The 16,041-nt window shown below is 50.8% G+C and overlaps 3 protein-coding genes across 3 annotated transcripts in view; all 3 read left to right on the top strand.

The window, feature by feature from the left end:
- The first annotated feature begins 71 nt into the window (after positions 1 to 71).
- Positions 72 to 5,716, top strand: GID4 (GID complex subunit 4 homolog). The gene is made up of 6 exons (XM_026704413.2): positions 72 to 424; positions 2,801 to 2,860; positions 2,997 to 3,104; positions 3,429 to 3,530; positions 3,955 to 4,085; positions 4,493 to 5,716. The coding sequence occupies exons 1-6, from the start codon at positions 230 to 232 to the stop codon at positions 4,554 to 4,556; spliced, it is 660 nt and encodes a 219-aa protein (XP_026560198.1). The 5' UTR covers positions 72 to 229; the 3' UTR covers positions 4,557 to 5,716.
- A 3,918-nt stretch (positions 5,717 to 9,634) lies between these two features.
- Positions 9,635 to 15,825, top strand: DRG2 (developmentally regulated GTP binding protein 2). The gene is made up of 13 exons (XM_026704412.2): positions 9,635 to 9,778; positions 10,894 to 11,054; positions 11,143 to 11,232; positions 11,446 to 11,506; positions 11,870 to 11,960; positions 12,181 to 12,253; positions 12,642 to 12,732; positions 12,933 to 13,030; positions 13,365 to 13,441; positions 13,525 to 13,613; positions 13,763 to 13,821; positions 14,173 to 14,226; positions 15,250 to 15,825. Exons 1-13 carry the CDS (start codon positions 9,715 to 9,717, stop codon positions 15,334 to 15,336), a joined length of 1,095 nt encoding a protein of 364 aa, XP_026560197.1. The 5' UTR covers positions 9,635 to 9,714; the 3' UTR covers positions 15,337 to 15,825.
- Positions 15,568 to 16,041, top strand: part of MYO15A (myosin XVA) — a 48,677-nt gene continuing 48,203 nt past the window's right edge. Inside the window, exon 1 of the mRNA XM_087912743.1 lies at positions 15,568 to 15,665. Within this exon, the coding sequence (XP_087768869.1) occupies positions 15,568 to 15,665 (98 nt within the window). The remainder of the gene's footprint in view (positions 15,666 to 16,041) is intronic.

The raw sequence follows: 16,041 nt of genomic DNA, 5'->3' as shown, positions 1-16,041 counted from the left end.
TCCCCAGCGGAAGCGGCGTCCCCTTCTCCCCCGTCGCCGCGCACGTGACCGGAGCGCGGCCAATCGGGGCGCGGCGTGGCCCGGCGGGCGGCCAATCGGCGGCGGCGAGGGGAGCGGGCCGGAGCCGAGGCGGAGCGGGCTGCAGGCGGGCAGGGAGGCCGGCCTGGTGACGGAGGACGAGCCAGGCCCGCCCGCCCGTCCCGCGCTGGCGCCGGGAGACCCGGCCGAGATGCCGGTGCGGAGCTCCTGCCGCTGCCCCGCGGAGCCGGCCCCGGGAGCCTCCGCCGCCGCCCGCCTGGAGCCGCCGCCGCCCATCAACACGGCGCAGCCCGGCGTCAGCACCAGCCGCCTCTACAGCGGCGCCAAGTTCCGCGGGCAGCAGCGCTCCAAGGGCAACGCCTACGAGGTGGAGGTGGTGGTGCAGGTGAGCCGCCCCGCCCGGCCCGTCGGGGAGCCCGGGACCCATCCTCCCCGGCGGCCCCCGTCCCCCCCGCGCCCCTGGCCCTTCCCCTTGAAGGGGCCGAGGAGGAGGAGGAGGAGGAGGAGGCGCTCCGTAGTAGTCCTGGGAGGGGAAGGGGGCGAAAAGGGGGGTGCTTTCCCCCGGGGTCTCCTATGGCACGAAGGCTGAGGAGGGGTCCTTATGGGGGGCGGAGGCGGGCTTCGTGGACCCCGAATTTGGTGGGGGCGGTAGAAGGTTCCCCCAAAGCCCCAAAGAGATGCTGCCTCGCCCAGTCCTCCCCCCCCCACCCCAAACACGCACCTTGCGCCTGGCATCATCTTCCCCGCCTTCCCCAATTTTTGCCGGGATTTGCAAGAACACCTGGCTGCAAAGATCCCCGGATTTTTTTGGGGGGGGCTGCATGGCCGGAGCTAAGCATGCCTGACTGCCAGGAAGCCCCTGGGATTTGGCTCCCCAAGGACACCCCCCCCCAGCACCCAGATGTGCCCAGCAAGTCCTCCTGTCAAACTGGCGGGCAGAAGGGGGAGAGGAGGGAGGGGTGTGTGTGTAGGGGGGGGTTCCTGGTAGCTCAGATGGGGAGGCTCCAGACCCCCTTCCTGGAAACCTGCTGCCTGGTGGGGCTTGGAGGCGCCTCTTGTCAGTGCCACCCCCCCGCCCCGCCCCGCCCTTTTAGCCTTCTGGAGAGGAGACATGAAGATCTTTCCTTTAGGCTAGGATGGAGGCTGAGCTGGGAGGACGATCGGTCTGGCACCAGGAGGGGAGATAAAATGGTGCTTTAAAAAAAAAAAATCCCAGTGGATGGTTGCGAGCTCCCTGGGACAGTTGCATGAAGCCCCATGTAAGCCCCATCAGTGGAGTAGAATAAGCAAATAAGCACTGAAAGACCGGAGCCTTCGACGGCTTGTGCTTCCAGGAGACCAGGGAGTTTTCACCCTGGCTTAGCGGTGAATTGAGCTCTTGGGGCTCAGTAGGTGAGCACACACCTTTTGGGGCATTAAGGCATTTATTTGGCTGCTCCTGGAGCTGTAGATGTTTCAGTTTGAGGTCTTTCTGCTGTTGTCAGGGTTGGTGTTTGGGAAGTTGTTGCAGCCTTCAATGCACCTTTAAGTCAGCAAAATAGGTTTGCTGGTAATTTCAGAGGTCTCTTTGGATGTGATATCTTCAGCTGATGATACCCTGGAAACCTATTTCCACAAGGTTATATCCCGGCTGTCAGACACCAAAGGAGCAAACCATGGTCTTCTGGCTGGCCAATCTTGGAAATAAAATGTCAGCCGAGCAGAGTCCGTTCTTTTATGCCCAGGCCACCCAGAGGCTATGACTCCAAAGACTCAGATGTTCTTGGACAATTTCCATCCAACCTCCAGGCAATTTTTAGACCCAGACCTGCATTGTTTCCACTGTAATCTGACTTGCCCCCACAAAGCACAGACAAAACGGTGCCTTTGCCGTAAAGGTCAGGAGCCCCGAATAGCATCCGCTGGTCATTGTTCTGCTTTTGCTACCTGGGCTATATTTGACGACAGTTCTTTCCAGGTGACTCTATGAAAGTAGACCTTTGAAATGAAAGAGAAGGTTGGGCTGCTTTTTCTTTTCCAAACTCTTCTCGCAAGTTCTTTCTAAGCCGATGATGCGGACGGGTGAATCTGTGGGTTTTGTTTTCAAGGCCAGCTTGATACATGGAAAGGTTGACGCCTGGGAGTTGTGTAACTGCTTGAGCCAAGGAGGTTAGAAATGGCAAAGAGGAACCCGATGGGGCTTTTGTCTTTGACAGAAAGGGCTGTAGAATGAGGAAGCTCCAGGGAAGGAGAGTTGCAGGCTAGATGGAAGAACAAGGAATGCATACGTGGGCCTTTCTTCCTGTCTCGATGAGTGATGCCAGTGGTCTAAATGTGGTGCAGGAATTGGGAGAACAAGGCTGTTTTCAATGCTGCTGTAGCTTCTTGAAATAGCCACAGCACTTAGACTTCTATACCGCTTCACAGTGCTTTCCAGTCCCCTCTAAGCGGTTTACAGAGTCAGCCTCTTGCCCCCCCCAACAATCTGGGTCCACATTTTACCCACCTCAGAAGGATGGAAGGCTGAGCAAGTGAGAATCAAACTCCTGGCGGTCAGCATAATTAGCATAATTTAACACTGACTTTTCAGAAGGACTTCCCACTAATGTAGCAGAAGGAGGGAGAGGGGTGTGTAAACCTGGAGTTAGTTCCACTTTAATTGAAGTTCAGGGCGCTGTGCTTGTTTTCCCAATTGCAGAGGAAGATTCTCTGTGTTGTTTGATCTGTTTGTTCCAGCCTTAAGCCCTGATCTTTGAGGATACGTTTTCCTTTTGTCTTCCAGCATGTTGACATGGATAACTCCTATCTCTGTGGATACTTAAAGATTAAAGGCCTTACTGAGGTATGTGTCTGGAAGAGACCCTCTCTTTCCGGAAGCATTCTTCAGTGCCCAACGGCAACTGCTTTAGGAAAGTAGGGGGAAAAAAATAATCCTTGATTTCTTCTGTATGTTCATCCTGTGCCCGTTTCACTCTTAGGAGTATCCAACACTCACTACTTTCTTTGAAGGAGAAATAATCAGTAAAAAGCATCCGTTTTTAACCCGGAAATGGGATGCAGACGAAGACGTGGATCGTAAACATTGGGTGAGTCCCTTGCCCTTGATTTTGCCCAGCCTGGGATCCCCTGCCCCAGTGGGCGGGGACTGAGAGAGGCAAGAGCTAGTCTACGCCGGAGGAAGAAAACGGGGAAAAGATTCGTGCAGGATTCTCCCTGACTTGCTAGCTTTCCATGCGAGGTCACGTTTGGGGGAAGAAGAAGGAGCATTTCTTGGGTGTTTGCAGCAGCACGGTGCCCCATCTTAGTGGGAACCTGGGATAGTGTTGGTTTTGGAGTGTGGGCGCGCTCTTAAATGGGGGCCCGGGAATGTCAAGGGCATCAGTGATGCGGGTCTCCCCCTTTTCTCCTAGGGGAAGTTCCCAGCCTTTTACCAGTTCGCAAAAATATTTAACTCTGACGATTTTGATTATGAGGATCTGAAGAATGATGACTTTGTCTTCATGAGATGGAAAGTAAGTTGTTTGAGGACAGTTCCAGAGGGTGACTTAGGAGTGGTAAGGGGCTAAACTTGGATTTAAAGATCCTACACTTTCCGTTCGCCTTAATCTTAAGAAAAGTAAAATTACGTTTATTTGCTCCTTGTAGCCATCTGTAGAGCAGTGTTTCTCAACCTTAGCAGCTTTAAGACTTCAACTCCCAAAACCGAGAGTTCCTCATAATTTCTCAGCTGAGGAATTATGGGACTTGAAGTCCACGGATCTTAAAATTGCCACGGTTGAGAAACACCGCTCCAAACTGTGATTTGGTTCAGCATGTACATTTCATACATAACAATATTTGAAAGAATTGTAATTCCCTTGAAAGATCATCTTTCAGATTAAAAAAAAAACCCATACTTTCGCTTTCTCTGTCTTTACGTGTTTAATTTCTGTGCAGGAGCAGTTCCTAGTCCCAGATCACACCATTAAAGACATCAGCGGGGCATCCTTCGCTGGATTTTATTACATATGCTTTCAGAAATCTGCAGCATGTATAGAGGGCTATTACTATCACAGGAGTTCAGAATGGTAAGATAGGGGATGATGGGAAATTGAACTCTTCCTCGCCCAAGCCCAAATTTTAGAGATACCATCCCGCATGTTTTGCTGTGGTTAGCCATAGCTTGATAGCCGTAGCACTTATATACCACCTCACAATGCTTTACAGCACCTCTCTAAGCCATTTTACAGAGTCAGCCTCTTGCCCCCAACAATCTGGGTCCTCATTTTACCCACCTCGGAAGGATGGAAGGCTGAGTCAACCTTGAGCCGGTCAGGATTGAGCTGCTGGCAGTCGGCAAAATCAGCCTGCAGTCCTGCATTCTAACCCTTGTGCCACCCGGGCTCTCCGATGCTGTGAGGCTGCCGCCTTGGGAACCTACTGCAGAATCAGCCCGCGTTTGTTCTGCTCAACCTGTTTTTCCTTGCTCCCCCAGGTATCAATCTCTGAATCTGACTCACGTCCCTGAGTACAGCGCACCCATTTACGAATTCCGGTGACAGGGATGCCAAGAGCTTCACTAAGAGATGGCCAGTGAGGCCGGGGGGTGGGGAGAGAAGGAGGCGAGCGCCAGGGCGCATCTTCTATTCAGACAACGGGGATGTCTCGGTCAGGACAGAAGACACCAGGCTCCCCTCTTACGGGCATCTGGACCGATCCGAAAGCACCAAGGGGAATCCATGGGACCGCCTGATCCTCCTTCCAGCTGCGTGGCCAACATGATCCCGTAGTCTGGTCTCGGAGCTACCGTTCAATGCCCTTTTCTTGCAGAGTTCGCCTCTCGGGATCGCTGACAATCCTTTCCCCTCCGCTCCTTTTGGGGGGAAGGAAACGCCTGCATCTCCCCAGATCACCTTGGAATAGAAGAGAACATAAGTTGCTTCCTGCTTATGTTGCTTCCTCCTTGGCTCCGTCTAGGGGTTCCTCTAGAACAGGTGCGGGGGGGCGGGTGTCCTGTCTGGTCTAAGCGCTACTTGAGGTTGGTGTGTCTGGCCCACAACTGCAGTGTTTGCTAAGGAAGCAGTTGACCGAAGAAAGCGGGGCCTGGCTGGGGGTGGGATGAATAATCTGCTCCTGTTGGTTTACAAGGCTCAACTTTCTCAGGAATGTTAGTCAGTCCCAGCAGCGCGAGCTTAAAGCAACCTGCAGTGGCGGGAAAGCTAATTAATTATGCCGATGCAGAATTTGCAACATTAAATGGAAAAATGTTTTAAGGACTTTTTGAAAGAGGGGTGCTTTTATGGACCACTTCCTCACCGCTGGCCTCAAAGACTTGTGTGGTAACGTGCACAAATTATTCTTCATGATATTTTACAATGGCTGCTTTTTTATTTTTATTTTTTTCTTTCCTCCCGATGAAAATGAGTGCAAGCTCACCAGCTCGCATCCTGGTGGATGGTGGTGAGCGCTCTCTCTCTCTCTCTCTCTCTCTCTCTCTCTCTCTCTGTAATTATCTCGCAGTGTTGCCACCTGCTCATCACGAAGGAAGCGCTTGGCGATATGCAAATTACGCTTCTGATGTGCGCGCCAGGTTTACGCTGCAGAAAACACCAGATGTTTGCTAGGACTTTTATCAGACCAAAAAAAAAAAAAAAAAAGTAAAATAAAGCATCCTCATCCCCCTCCCCAAATAAACTGGTCTCCCAAGACTTTGAAATGTTCAGTGACTTAAGGCTTCTGTGCCAAACTTTATGCATGTGTGGTTGTGTAAGAGTGGCTGTCCTGTTTCATGCGGCCTCAAGAGGCTTCTGCGTCTCCACATCGTCGTTGGGGGTGGGTGGGAACCGCTCTGCCACTCGAATTTTCAGAGCAGGAACATGATGCAGCTCGTGAGCCGGGCCTGCTGTTCTCCTTGCTTGCTTGCTTGCTTGCTTGCTTCGAAATGCTTCGAATGCGCTCCGCTGCCGTCCTGTCTGCTTCCGCAGGTGCCTTGGACTTTGCAGTGTTTGGCAATGGAGAGGGACGGAATGTCCCCAGTGGCCAAAAATTATAGGTTGTGGTTGTTCGCTTTGGGGCTCGGCCTTCCTTTGTGGCAGGATCAGAAACGTTCATCATGGCTTGATTTTCAAACATGGGCAGGTAACTGGGGCGGAGGAAGAATTTCTCTCTGTCTCCTGCACAGTGTGTACCACGGTCTTGAAGAGGGGCAGGGAACAGGCTGTGCTCTTAAAGTACGGAATGGTTTTCGCTTCCTTGAATGATGGGGGGCGGGGGGGGGGTCAAAAAGTGTCGCTTGCGAAAGGTCACTGAAAAAAGGACTTGAAAGTAGGTTGGAGCAGCGTTCTTCTCTGTAGCTCTTTGTTCTTCCCGACAGCGAGCAAAGCTGGAATAAATGATGTAAAAGAAGATAAATCTCTGTGCAGGCTGGCTCATTTGACACGTGGATTGTAGAATCCTGCTGTTTTGTTTTAATTTCAGAATTTGGCTTGTTAAGACAGACTATTTAAAAGAATGACCACTGGCTTACACTATCCTATATCTTTCAGCACATGGTAGCTGTGCATGTTAAGGTGGGCTCTTTCCTTTCCTTTGCCACAGTGTAAATCAGAGATGTCCAAGCTTGGCAAAGTTCAGACCTATGAACACTCAGAATTCCTCAGCTAGCCATGCTGGGAAATTTTGGCAATTGAAGTTGGGAATTAAAAGTTGCCAAGGTTGGACACACCCCTGGTATAAACCAAGATGCTAATTAATAAGTGCTGGGGTTTGCATTTGTTGGACCTAATTGTTTTAACTGCACAGGAATGTATGCATCTCAGTAAGAGCATGCCTGCTTCAAACCAAGCATTTCCGTCAGCCATGCAGGAAACCCATTTAGTCTGCATGCAATATATTCATGCCCTGCCCTAGAAGGTCAGGAGCATCCTGCAGAATTCCCACAGCTCTCCCCTCCGTTACAAACCACAACTCCCTCCTACTTCTCCCACTCTGTTTCTAGGCAAGTAGTCCTCTTGTGGAGAAGTAGTCGTGCCTGTAATTGGATTGGGATCAACCTGCTTATAACCTTTGGCACTGGAGGAAAATGGTTGAACAATCACAGCTTGCCAGAAGATGATGAAAAACTTCAGGTTAAAGGATTTTCCAGAGCCTCTCCAGCCAGTGATGCTTAACAGCAAAACTTAAAAGAATTAAACTTATTGGGTAGAAGTGACCTTGGAAGCGCTGGCCAGGGAAAAATTTGGGATCTACAGAAAGTGATAAGTTGTCTCTCCATTTCAGCACCTTCCCCGTAGCATACAAGGAGAGGCTAGTCCTGTTCACACTGTCCCAAATTGAGAAAGATTGCAAAGCAAACTCTTGGTTGCGGTTCCTTCTTGGGCTTCTTTTCTTTACCCTTGGGGGGGGCGGGGCGGGGTAAATGACCGTAAATCATTGGGATGATACTGTCCTGGTTGTTGAAATGTTTAGTTTCACATGCCACGGAGAGCCTTGAGACAATATCCTTCAGGCATAGACTTCCATGATTTATGTGAAAATGGTTTTTCAGCCAAGAGGGAGTGAAGTCCAACTTGTGCCAGGCATTGGTAGAAGGGAATATGGCAGGCCTTCAGCTGGGCTTAAAGTTAATTTAACTCGAAGATTGTATGATCACCTCCAACCTCAGGTGGTGGTTTCTTTTGGAACCTAATCTCTCAAATGTTGGAAAATGTACTTCTTACTCTAGCCACTGAAAATTCCAGGGGCCTTTGCGCTAACGCCCAAGCTGTTTCCAAAGGCTTATTATTAAACAGATGGAACATTTTGTAGCAGGAATTTATATCAGATTTCTACCCTCCATTCGGGAGATTTGAATAACTTGGAATAAACAAGCCAATATCAGGTTGGAGGAAGCAGGATTTCCATTCTGTTTAAGGCATCGATGTGACATTCATTTTTGGCCAAGAACTCTGGTTTGATGCACTAACATGCTTGCGCTTGAGATGAAGCAGACGGGAATTAAGTTGGGTAAAGTTAGTAGTATTTCAACTTTTCTTTTGAAAATAGCTTTTTTTCCCCCTTTAAGGCTTGTCTTTCATTCTCTCTCTCTATTAAACAAGAGCCATTGCCTCTGGGTTTATTGAAAAAAACAGGATGAAGCTTGTCAAAGGGGTGGGGTCTTCCAAAGTGTATGGAAAGGATGTTATAAGCTTAATCACAGTATTAAAGAGTATTTATAGATGAATTGCAGAAAAGAGACTGGGTTTTTTTTTTCTTCCAGATTTATCAGTGTCCCAAATAAAAGAATGTGTATTTAAAAAGCATTCATGTGTGCTCTTTTCCTTATTTTATTCCTCTATCAGGCTGCCCCGCTCATAATTAGTCTCATAATTCTTAAGCAAGTTGATATTTTCCAAAAGGCTCAGAACCATGTGGACAATTCTAATTGTTTTCCCTGGGGAGAGAAGGGTACAGAATATCAGTATTCACATGTTTGACAAACTTTTTTGGGGGGAGGAAAGCAAGTCCTGGATGTCTGGGCATATAAATAAAATTGGGCCGGCATCCTTAATGTACCTTTTGTGCTTGTCAAAATTTCACATTCCTGCTTCATTACTTCAAAGAACTAGAAATGTTAATCAAAGGCTAATTTCTGAAAATTAAAACACCCCCACTTCATCACTTTCTTGCAAGATGGTATGATGGCTACTTTGCATACTGGATATCTGGATGATTGACATAAGATCAGCAGTGTAAAAGCATATTTTGTGTTTGGCCCAGTCACTGTGATGCTATAGAGCTCTGTTTTACCCTCTGCCCTTTGCCAAGAAATCCACCTAACTCTCCTTTGGGCTGGGAGGGCCATGTACAATGGGTTTTGTAATATTTGCAATATGGGCTTTGTAGCACTGGCCAACCTTTAGCCAATAGCTGGGAGCAACTCTTTAGCTAAAGACCCCATCAGCTAAAGAAGCTTCTTCATTTTTCCTTGGCATTGTAGATGCCCAGAAAAAAGCAGATATTCAGAAGCCAGCACATCAAAAATGAAAAGAGGACACAAGCGACCCTTAAGCCTTGGGGATGCCATCATTTGAGATCTTCAAGAAGAGACTGGACTGCCATTTGTCAGAAATGGTGTAGGGTCTCCCGCTTGGGTGGGGAGTTGGACTAGATGACCTATAAGGTCCCTTCCAACTCTGATTATTTGTTATCTGTATGGGGATAGGATGAAAAAAAAAATTCTATTGAATTGTGTACATGGCTCAATTTAGGTGATTCTGAGCTGTGTATGGTTGTAATAAATGATGTTTTAATATATGGGCTGAACAATATTTTTAATATATGTATTAAATAATATATTAAATTTGTGCCTGCTGACAGTTTACTATATTAGGGATGTCCGACCTTGGCAACTTTTAAGATCAGTGCTCTTCGACTCCCAGAATTCTCCAGCCAGCCATGCTGTTGGATGGGGAATTCTGGGAATTGAAGTCCACCAGTGTTAAAGTTGCCAAGGCTGGACACAACCAAAGCAAAGCAAAAAACAATTGTGTAAAATTAGTACAACTGTCTTTGCCTTGGCTTGGGGCGGCCTCCCCACTAGTCCAGCTTTCCCCGACAGGGACGGAATGAAACATCGCTGGTCCCGGTTGCCGGGCGGAAGGCTTGGCGTGCCGGATCTGCCCGGAAACTACTTCCGGGGCAGCCCGTCCCTAATCCCTGTCCGCCAGACTCGCCACGATGGGGATCCTGGAGAAGATCGCGGAGATCGAGAAGGAGATCGCCCGGACCCAGAAGAACAAAGGTGAGGCGCGAGCGGGGGAGCCCGTCGGGCAGGAGCCCCGCCGGGGAAGCGCTCCGGAGCCTCGGGCGGGCCGGGGAGGGGCGCTTCACCTGTTGGAGGGCTGCCTGTGCGGGGCTGGAAAGAGCGGGCGGGTTGCCCGAACCTCCCGCCTCTTTAAAGGTGCCCCTTGGAGGGGGAAAAGGCCGCCGGTTATTTATTTGCCTGTTACTTTAATTCGAGGGGGGGGTCATTTAATACAAAATAACATTTAATTTTTTTTCAAAATCTGACTCGTTCATGTGCGCGTGTGTGTGTATGCATGTATATGTGTATATGTATATATACATGTGCGTGTACGTATGTCTGTTTATGTATATATATGTGTGTATACATGCACACACACAGGCATACAAGCATACATGTGTGTGTGTGTCTGTCTGTGACATACATGTGTACGTGTATCGCATGTGCCTGTTTACGCTTTTATACATTTCCTAAATACAATAAACGGCTGCATAAATGAACTGTTTTCTTTTTCGTTTGTTTTATCTTTCTGTTATTTTACTTTTGCGTTGTTTAAACTTCCATTTTATTTCTTCGTTTCTTGTATGGTTGTGAGCCGCCTAGAGTATGATGCTGAGATAGGTGGCAAATTGATTGAATAATAACAACAACAACTGGCTGCATCCTGCAGCCCAGATCATAGCAAAGCCATTGAAGCCACCAGGATTCCCTTCGGGCCAATTGCCTCCTCCTCCTCCTCCTCCTCCACCGCCGCCTCTTCCTGCCAGCCTCCAGAAGCAATGGACAGCCGCCATCCCTGTCCTGATGGTCCACAAGTGTGAAAGCAAATGGCTGGCACAGCTCGCAGAAACATGCAAGGAGAAGCGAGTGGCTTGTGCAGAAAACAGGAAGAGGGGCAGAAAAGGGCCACCTGGGATTATATTTATAGAGCGTAGCAAGAAAAACAAAGAAAAACGTGTTGTTACTACTGCATTATGATTAATATTGCTTTAGATTTACTGTAGCTGCTGCCCAAGTGACTCAGATGAAACAGATTGTCCTGAGTTTCCCCCCCCACCCCCACCCCCTTGTCGATTTGACTCCTTTGTTCTTTCTCCAATTTCCCCCGCCAGCTACCGAGTACCATCTTGGTCTGCTGAAGGCCAAGCTCGCCAAGTACAGAGCTCAGCTTCTAGAGCCTTCCAAATCGGCTGCGGGCAAAGGGGAAGGCTTCGATGTGATGAAGTCGGGAGATGCCCGGGTGGCGCTGATCGGTTTCCCTTCTGTGGGGAAGGTCAGTGCCAAGCAGAGAACAAGAACTCCTTGGGCATGGCTGTGAAAATAGGTTCTGCTGCTTTCTAAATCTCTGCCTTCTCTTTCAGTCCACGTTTCTGAGTTTAATGACTTCCACAGCTAGTGAAGCAGCTTCTTATGAATTCACCACACTGACCTGTATTCCTGGAGTCATAGAGGTAAATGCACTTTTAATAGGTTCCCTCTCGCTGGGGTAGCAATTCACTCAGAGCCGATACTGCTGCTTCTAGGAATGGGGAGCTCGCGGACTAGTTCAATCGCTTGTTCAATTGGCACTCAGATTCGTACAAGATGATTGCTTGATCATCAGTGTGGTGGGTTGCTTTTCCAGCCCTCGCTGCCTCTCCTGATTGTTCTTCATTCATGTGCAGTACAAAGGAGCCAATATCCAGCTTCTGGATCTTCCTGGGATCATTGAAGGAGCCGCTCAAGGTTGGAAATCCCTTTTGTTTTTTAATTGCTAAATGCCTCGTGGTTTTGTTGTGGGGAAAATAAGAGGAGGAAGGCGTACTGGATATGTTCACCACCTTGAGATGTTTGCCAAAATAATAAAGGCGGGATTCGAATAGATGAAATAAAAAATAAGGAAGTCCCATTGTTGAGAAGTGTCAGATGGCGGAGGGGGGAGAGCTGCCCTGGAGCTGTTGTAGGAGAAAGCAATGTTTATGTCAACTTTCAAAGAGAGAGGGTTCTGTCGGGATTGACCAGGTCAAAAAATGGACACGCTCTCTCTCTCTTTTATGCCCCGGTTCTTTGTCAGCTTCTCTGTAAGAGTAAAAAATGTTGTGTTGTTAGGGAAGGGCCGAGGACGCCAAGTGATTGCAGTGGCCCGGACCTCGGATGTTGTCATCATGATGCTGGACGCCACCAAGGGCGAAGTCCAGAGGTCAGCAGGTTGGAGGGGCTTCTGGGGGGCAGAATGGTGTGGGAAGAGGCTCGGTCCTTGGGGATTTCTCCTTTGCCAGCCCCCTAAGAAGGCAGCCTTCGCGTCTTCTCCGTACCTGTGCAAAATGTAAGGGTTACAGCTTGTAATCAGGGTGCAGGGCATACTCTGCAAACGTACATTTGGGCAAAAGTTTGAGCGTGTGTTATGCTTCCTCCTGCAGAGCTCTCTTGGAAAAGGAATTAGAAACGGTGGGCATCAGGCTGAACAAGAATAAACCCAACATCTACTTCAAGGTGAGACGCAGAAAGCCTGAAAATCCTCGTTTGTACTGTGGGAGGGAGCTGCCTTTGCCTGCTGGCGTCTCCCGTTCAAGGGGAAGCTTAGGCTGTCCAGGTGGCCGGATCCTAACCTCCATCAGCCCCACAGATATTCCGTATCGTAGTTCCAGACAACCGCAGAGAGTCAGGTTGGAGAAACCCGGAACCGGATGTCACTCCAGGCTTTTATTTGCCTTCCCACAAGCTTAGATCCTTTGGTGGGGCAACCTGGGTTAGAGGCCCCTCTTTTGTCCTGAATCCAGGCCGGGGAAATCATGAGACCATATATCCGTTCACCCGTGGTAGGTTTGACATTGAGGGACATTCCGGCATCGTCCTAACCGCCCCTCTGTCCTCCTTCCAGCCCAAGAAGGGAGGCGGCATCTCCTTCAACTCCACCGTGACCTTGACCCAGTGCTCGGAGAAGCTGGTGCAGCTCATCCTGCATGAATACAGTATCCTTTCTCCAGTGGGGGCGGGCATGGCCCTTTCTTCTCCCCAAGGAGCCAAGATTTTAAGGGATGGGGAGATGGGTTGACACAGAGGTAGGCAAGAGCTTGCCTGGCATTCGGATCCCAGCTGGGCTCTGTTCCTGTGGCCGCGAGCAGCGTGAGTCCCACGAAATGCAATGCGCCCTTACCTCTCCCATCCTAAGAAATCTTCAACGCCGAGGTGCTGTTCAGGGAAGACTGTAGCGCAGATGAGTTCATCGACGTGATTGTTGGCAACCGAGTGTACATGCCCTGCCTCTACGTGAGTAGCTTGGAGAAACTTCCTTCTGAAACGAACCGGGGCGGAGTAATTGGTGCACGGTTCTAATTAAGTGGAGGCATTCTTTGTCCTTCCCGTTCCAGTTTGGCAGGCATCCAGATAGCTACCTTTGGGGACTTAAAATATATTGTTCTGATCTGAAGCAATCAAGCTCCCAGCACTCCCTTCAGTGAAAAATCTGTCGGCTGATTATTTTTCCTCCCAAATAAAATCAGTTGTCCCAGAACATTTCTCTGCCTGGGGTGCGAGGGCTCATAATTAAGTCACCCTCTGGCAAGATGAGCAGCCAATAACTCTTCTTGGTGTCTTAATTTAGGTTTATAACAAAATTGACCAGATCTCCATGGAAGAAGTGGACCGCCTGGCCCGGAGGCCTCACAGCGTGGTGATTAGGTAAGGGAAACTCCCACCACCCCGCCAAGCCCTGCGCAAAACGTGAGCTACCCCTGTGTCCGTTGACGTTTGTGTCTTCCCAGCTGTGGCATGAAGCTGAATTTGGACTACCTCCTGGAAACGCTGTGGGAGTACCTGGCCCTCACCTGCATCTACACAAAGAAAAGAGGCCGTGAGTGAAATCCCGGGAACGGCCGAGGAAGCTGGGTCGTGCCTGAGGAGGAAGGGGAGGTTGGGAAGGCCAGTATTAGTAGTGACTTGGAAGCCAAGCAGCTCCTCTTCCTCTCCTTCGCTCACGGAAAAAATGCTTGTTCCTTGCAGAGAGACCTGATTTTTCAGACGCGATCATCCTGCGAAAAGGGGCCTCCGTCCAGCATGTGGTAAGTCCTTCAAGCTCCCGGGATCCTGTGCTTGGAGGGTTAGGAGCCTCAATGCACCTTAAGCTCACTTCCCCTTGTTCTGCGAAGTTTCTCCCGATCCAAACTCTCTCCAGAGAGAGGGATCTGGACAGCCAGCAACGCAGAGCAAGGGCCTTGGGGCCGGATGTGCTGGGAATTGAAATCCGCTCGTCTGAAGGGGGTCCCACAAGGGGGAGACAGCCCCATCGGGCGGGGTTGTGGGAACTCAGCTGTTGTGATGCCTGGATCCTTGCGGGGTGGGGGGTGGGGGGATGCTTCGATCGAGGATACACGAGGCCCCCTTCTGGCCTACCCGACCTTTCCCCTTTTCAGTGCCATCGAATTCACCGGACGTTAGCTGACCAGTTCAAGTATGCCCTTGTGTGGGTAAGTGTTTGCCAGAGGAGGAGGGGGCATAGCAGCAGAGCCATGGCCAGAACTATAGGCTCAAGCCTGGCCTTTGGGCATGTAAAGGAACAGTCGGTGGTGCAGGGATCTCTGAGCCAAGCTGGCTGAGGAACTCTGGGAGTTGAAGTCCACAAGCCTTAAAAGTTGCCAAGGTTGGAGACCCCCGCACTAGGGAGCTCCCTGCAGATGGAAACCCAACGCACCAAGGGCAAACTTCCCCTCCGGTGCCACTTTCTATTGGCAGGGAACTCTCTTCCCCAGGGGGAGCATTCAGAAAGCGCCATCTCCTCTCCTCCCGATCCTGCTGTGGAGCAGCCTGCATGATGCTTGCGAGAAGGACGGCAGAAACGAGGCTGTGTTTCCCCACCATTGCTCAGCTTGGACCGGCTGCTGGACCGGCTGTTTTGCCGGCCCTCTGGGACAATCCTCCTGCCTGGTTGGAGGCTCAGGGTGGACGCTGGGTTCGGATCCAGCAGCAAGGTCTTCCTTGCATAAAGGCCCAGATCAAAGGAACAAGGGCAGCAGGAGCAGACCTCGAGCCCCGTCCGGGCCTCTTGAGAGGGTCTTGACATATAGGCGAAGAGAGGCTGTTACAGCCTGCTTGCCAAGCGTGGGGGGGTAGCTTCCATTCCTCACCAGTCAGTCAGAACTGAAGAAGCTTCTTGGAAGAGAAGTGACCTTCAAGGAAGAACAAAGAAAGTCCAGCTGCCTTTTAGAAAAAAGCACCTCTGGCTCAGTCCCAGTAGCCTCTTGGAGGAGAATATGAGCAGCCAACCTCTGCCGCCACCTTGTGCCCTTTGGGGAAGGGGGGCGGGGTCCGCTCTAATCCCGGCCCCTCTAGAGCTAAACCTGACAGCAGCGTTTCTGGGTCTTGCGGTGGGCTGGGGGATTCTGGGAGCCCATTCCTCTCAAAGTGGCCGTGGTTGAGAAGCGCTGCCTTATTGGAGATCAACTTGTTCGAAGACCTTCATCCTTCACTCTCTCGTCTCTCTGCCTGTCCAGGGAACCAGCACCAAGTACAGCCCTCAGCGCGTCGGGCTCAGCCACCTGGTGGAGCACGAAGACGTCATCCAGGTGGTGAAGAAGTAGCCGCCCGTACCTGGCTCCCCTCCGTGCAGCTGAACGGCAAAGTGTGTCAAAACTCCACTGCCCCACCTGGCCAAAGGCATCGGGGAAGGGGGGGGGCTTCCCCCCCAATCCCAGGCAGGAGGGGAGATGTAGCCGCCAAGGGGGAGGAGCCTTTCCGGGACACAGAAGGACCAGGACGGGAGCCCTGCTTAGAGGGCCACCTGGGGGGAGCCTGTCGTGGAGGGTCCCTCCATGGGAGGCGATTGGAGACTGGACGATCGTAGCAGCCCGGCGACCTCCCGTCAGCGGCCTCAGATTGGAGACCTTGGGAGTGGGACGCCGGAACCGGAGTGAGGAGCCTGCCTTTCCCCCTCCCCTCTGCGGACAGGAGGGTCCCCAAAGGAAGGAGCCGCCCACGGTCCTCTCCCCTCCTGACCCCAAAGCCCACCCCCACCCACCCCAGTCCTTCTCCCTCCTCCTGCTAAAATAAAGGATGTTTATTTCCCCGTCTCTCGGGAACTTCTCAACTGTTCGTGGAGCTCTTCCTTAGATTGCTCTCCACGCCGCCTGGACCTCCTGAGGTGGTGAGCCACAGGGCTGTTGGCCGCTGGTCACTCCAGCTGGGGAAGATGGGGGCACCCATAATCTTCACAAGCATCAGGCTGAGAGTTCCTTGTGATCGTTTGGGGCTCTGGTTCCTTAAGTGGCCCTTCGCTCTGATCATCG

Source organism: Pseudonaja textilis, chromosome 14 (assembly GCF_049901715.1).
Source record: "Pseudonaja textilis isolate UNSWEBS1 chromosome 14, rPseTex1.2, whole genome shotgun sequence".
Classification (NCBI taxonomy): Eukaryota; Metazoa; Chordata; class Lepidosauria; order Squamata; family Elapidae; genus Pseudonaja; species Pseudonaja textilis.
Note: the sequence above shows the minus strand (reverse complement) of the source record. Positions and strands in the feature narration are given on the sequence as shown.

Bases quoted from the DNA above. Each gene is read 5' to 3' on its own strand.
- GID4 (XM_026704413.2), top strand. From the start codon at position 230: ATGCCGGTGCGGAGCTCCTGCCGCTGCCCCGCGGAGCCGGCCCCGGGA. The intron at 2,861-2,996 runs GTATGTGTCTGG...TTTCACTCTTAG, and splicing joins AGATTAAAGGCCTTACTGAG to GAGTATCCAACACTCACTAC. The intron at 4,086-4,492 runs GTAAGATAGGGG...TTGCTCCCCCAG, and splicing joins TATCACAGGAGTTCAGAATG to GTATCAATCTCTGAATCTGA.
- DRG2 (XM_026704412.2), top strand. From the start codon at position 9,715: ATGGGGATCCTGGAGAAGATCGCGGAGATCGAGAAGGAGATCGCCCGG. The intron at 11,233-11,445 runs GTAAATGCACTT...ATTCATGTGCAG, and splicing joins GTATTCCTGGAGTCATAGAG to TACAAAGGAGCCAATATCCA. The intron at 11,507-11,869 runs GTTGGAAATCCC...TTGTGTTGTTAG, and splicing joins CATTGAAGGAGCCGCTCAAG to GGAAGGGCCGAGGACGCCAA.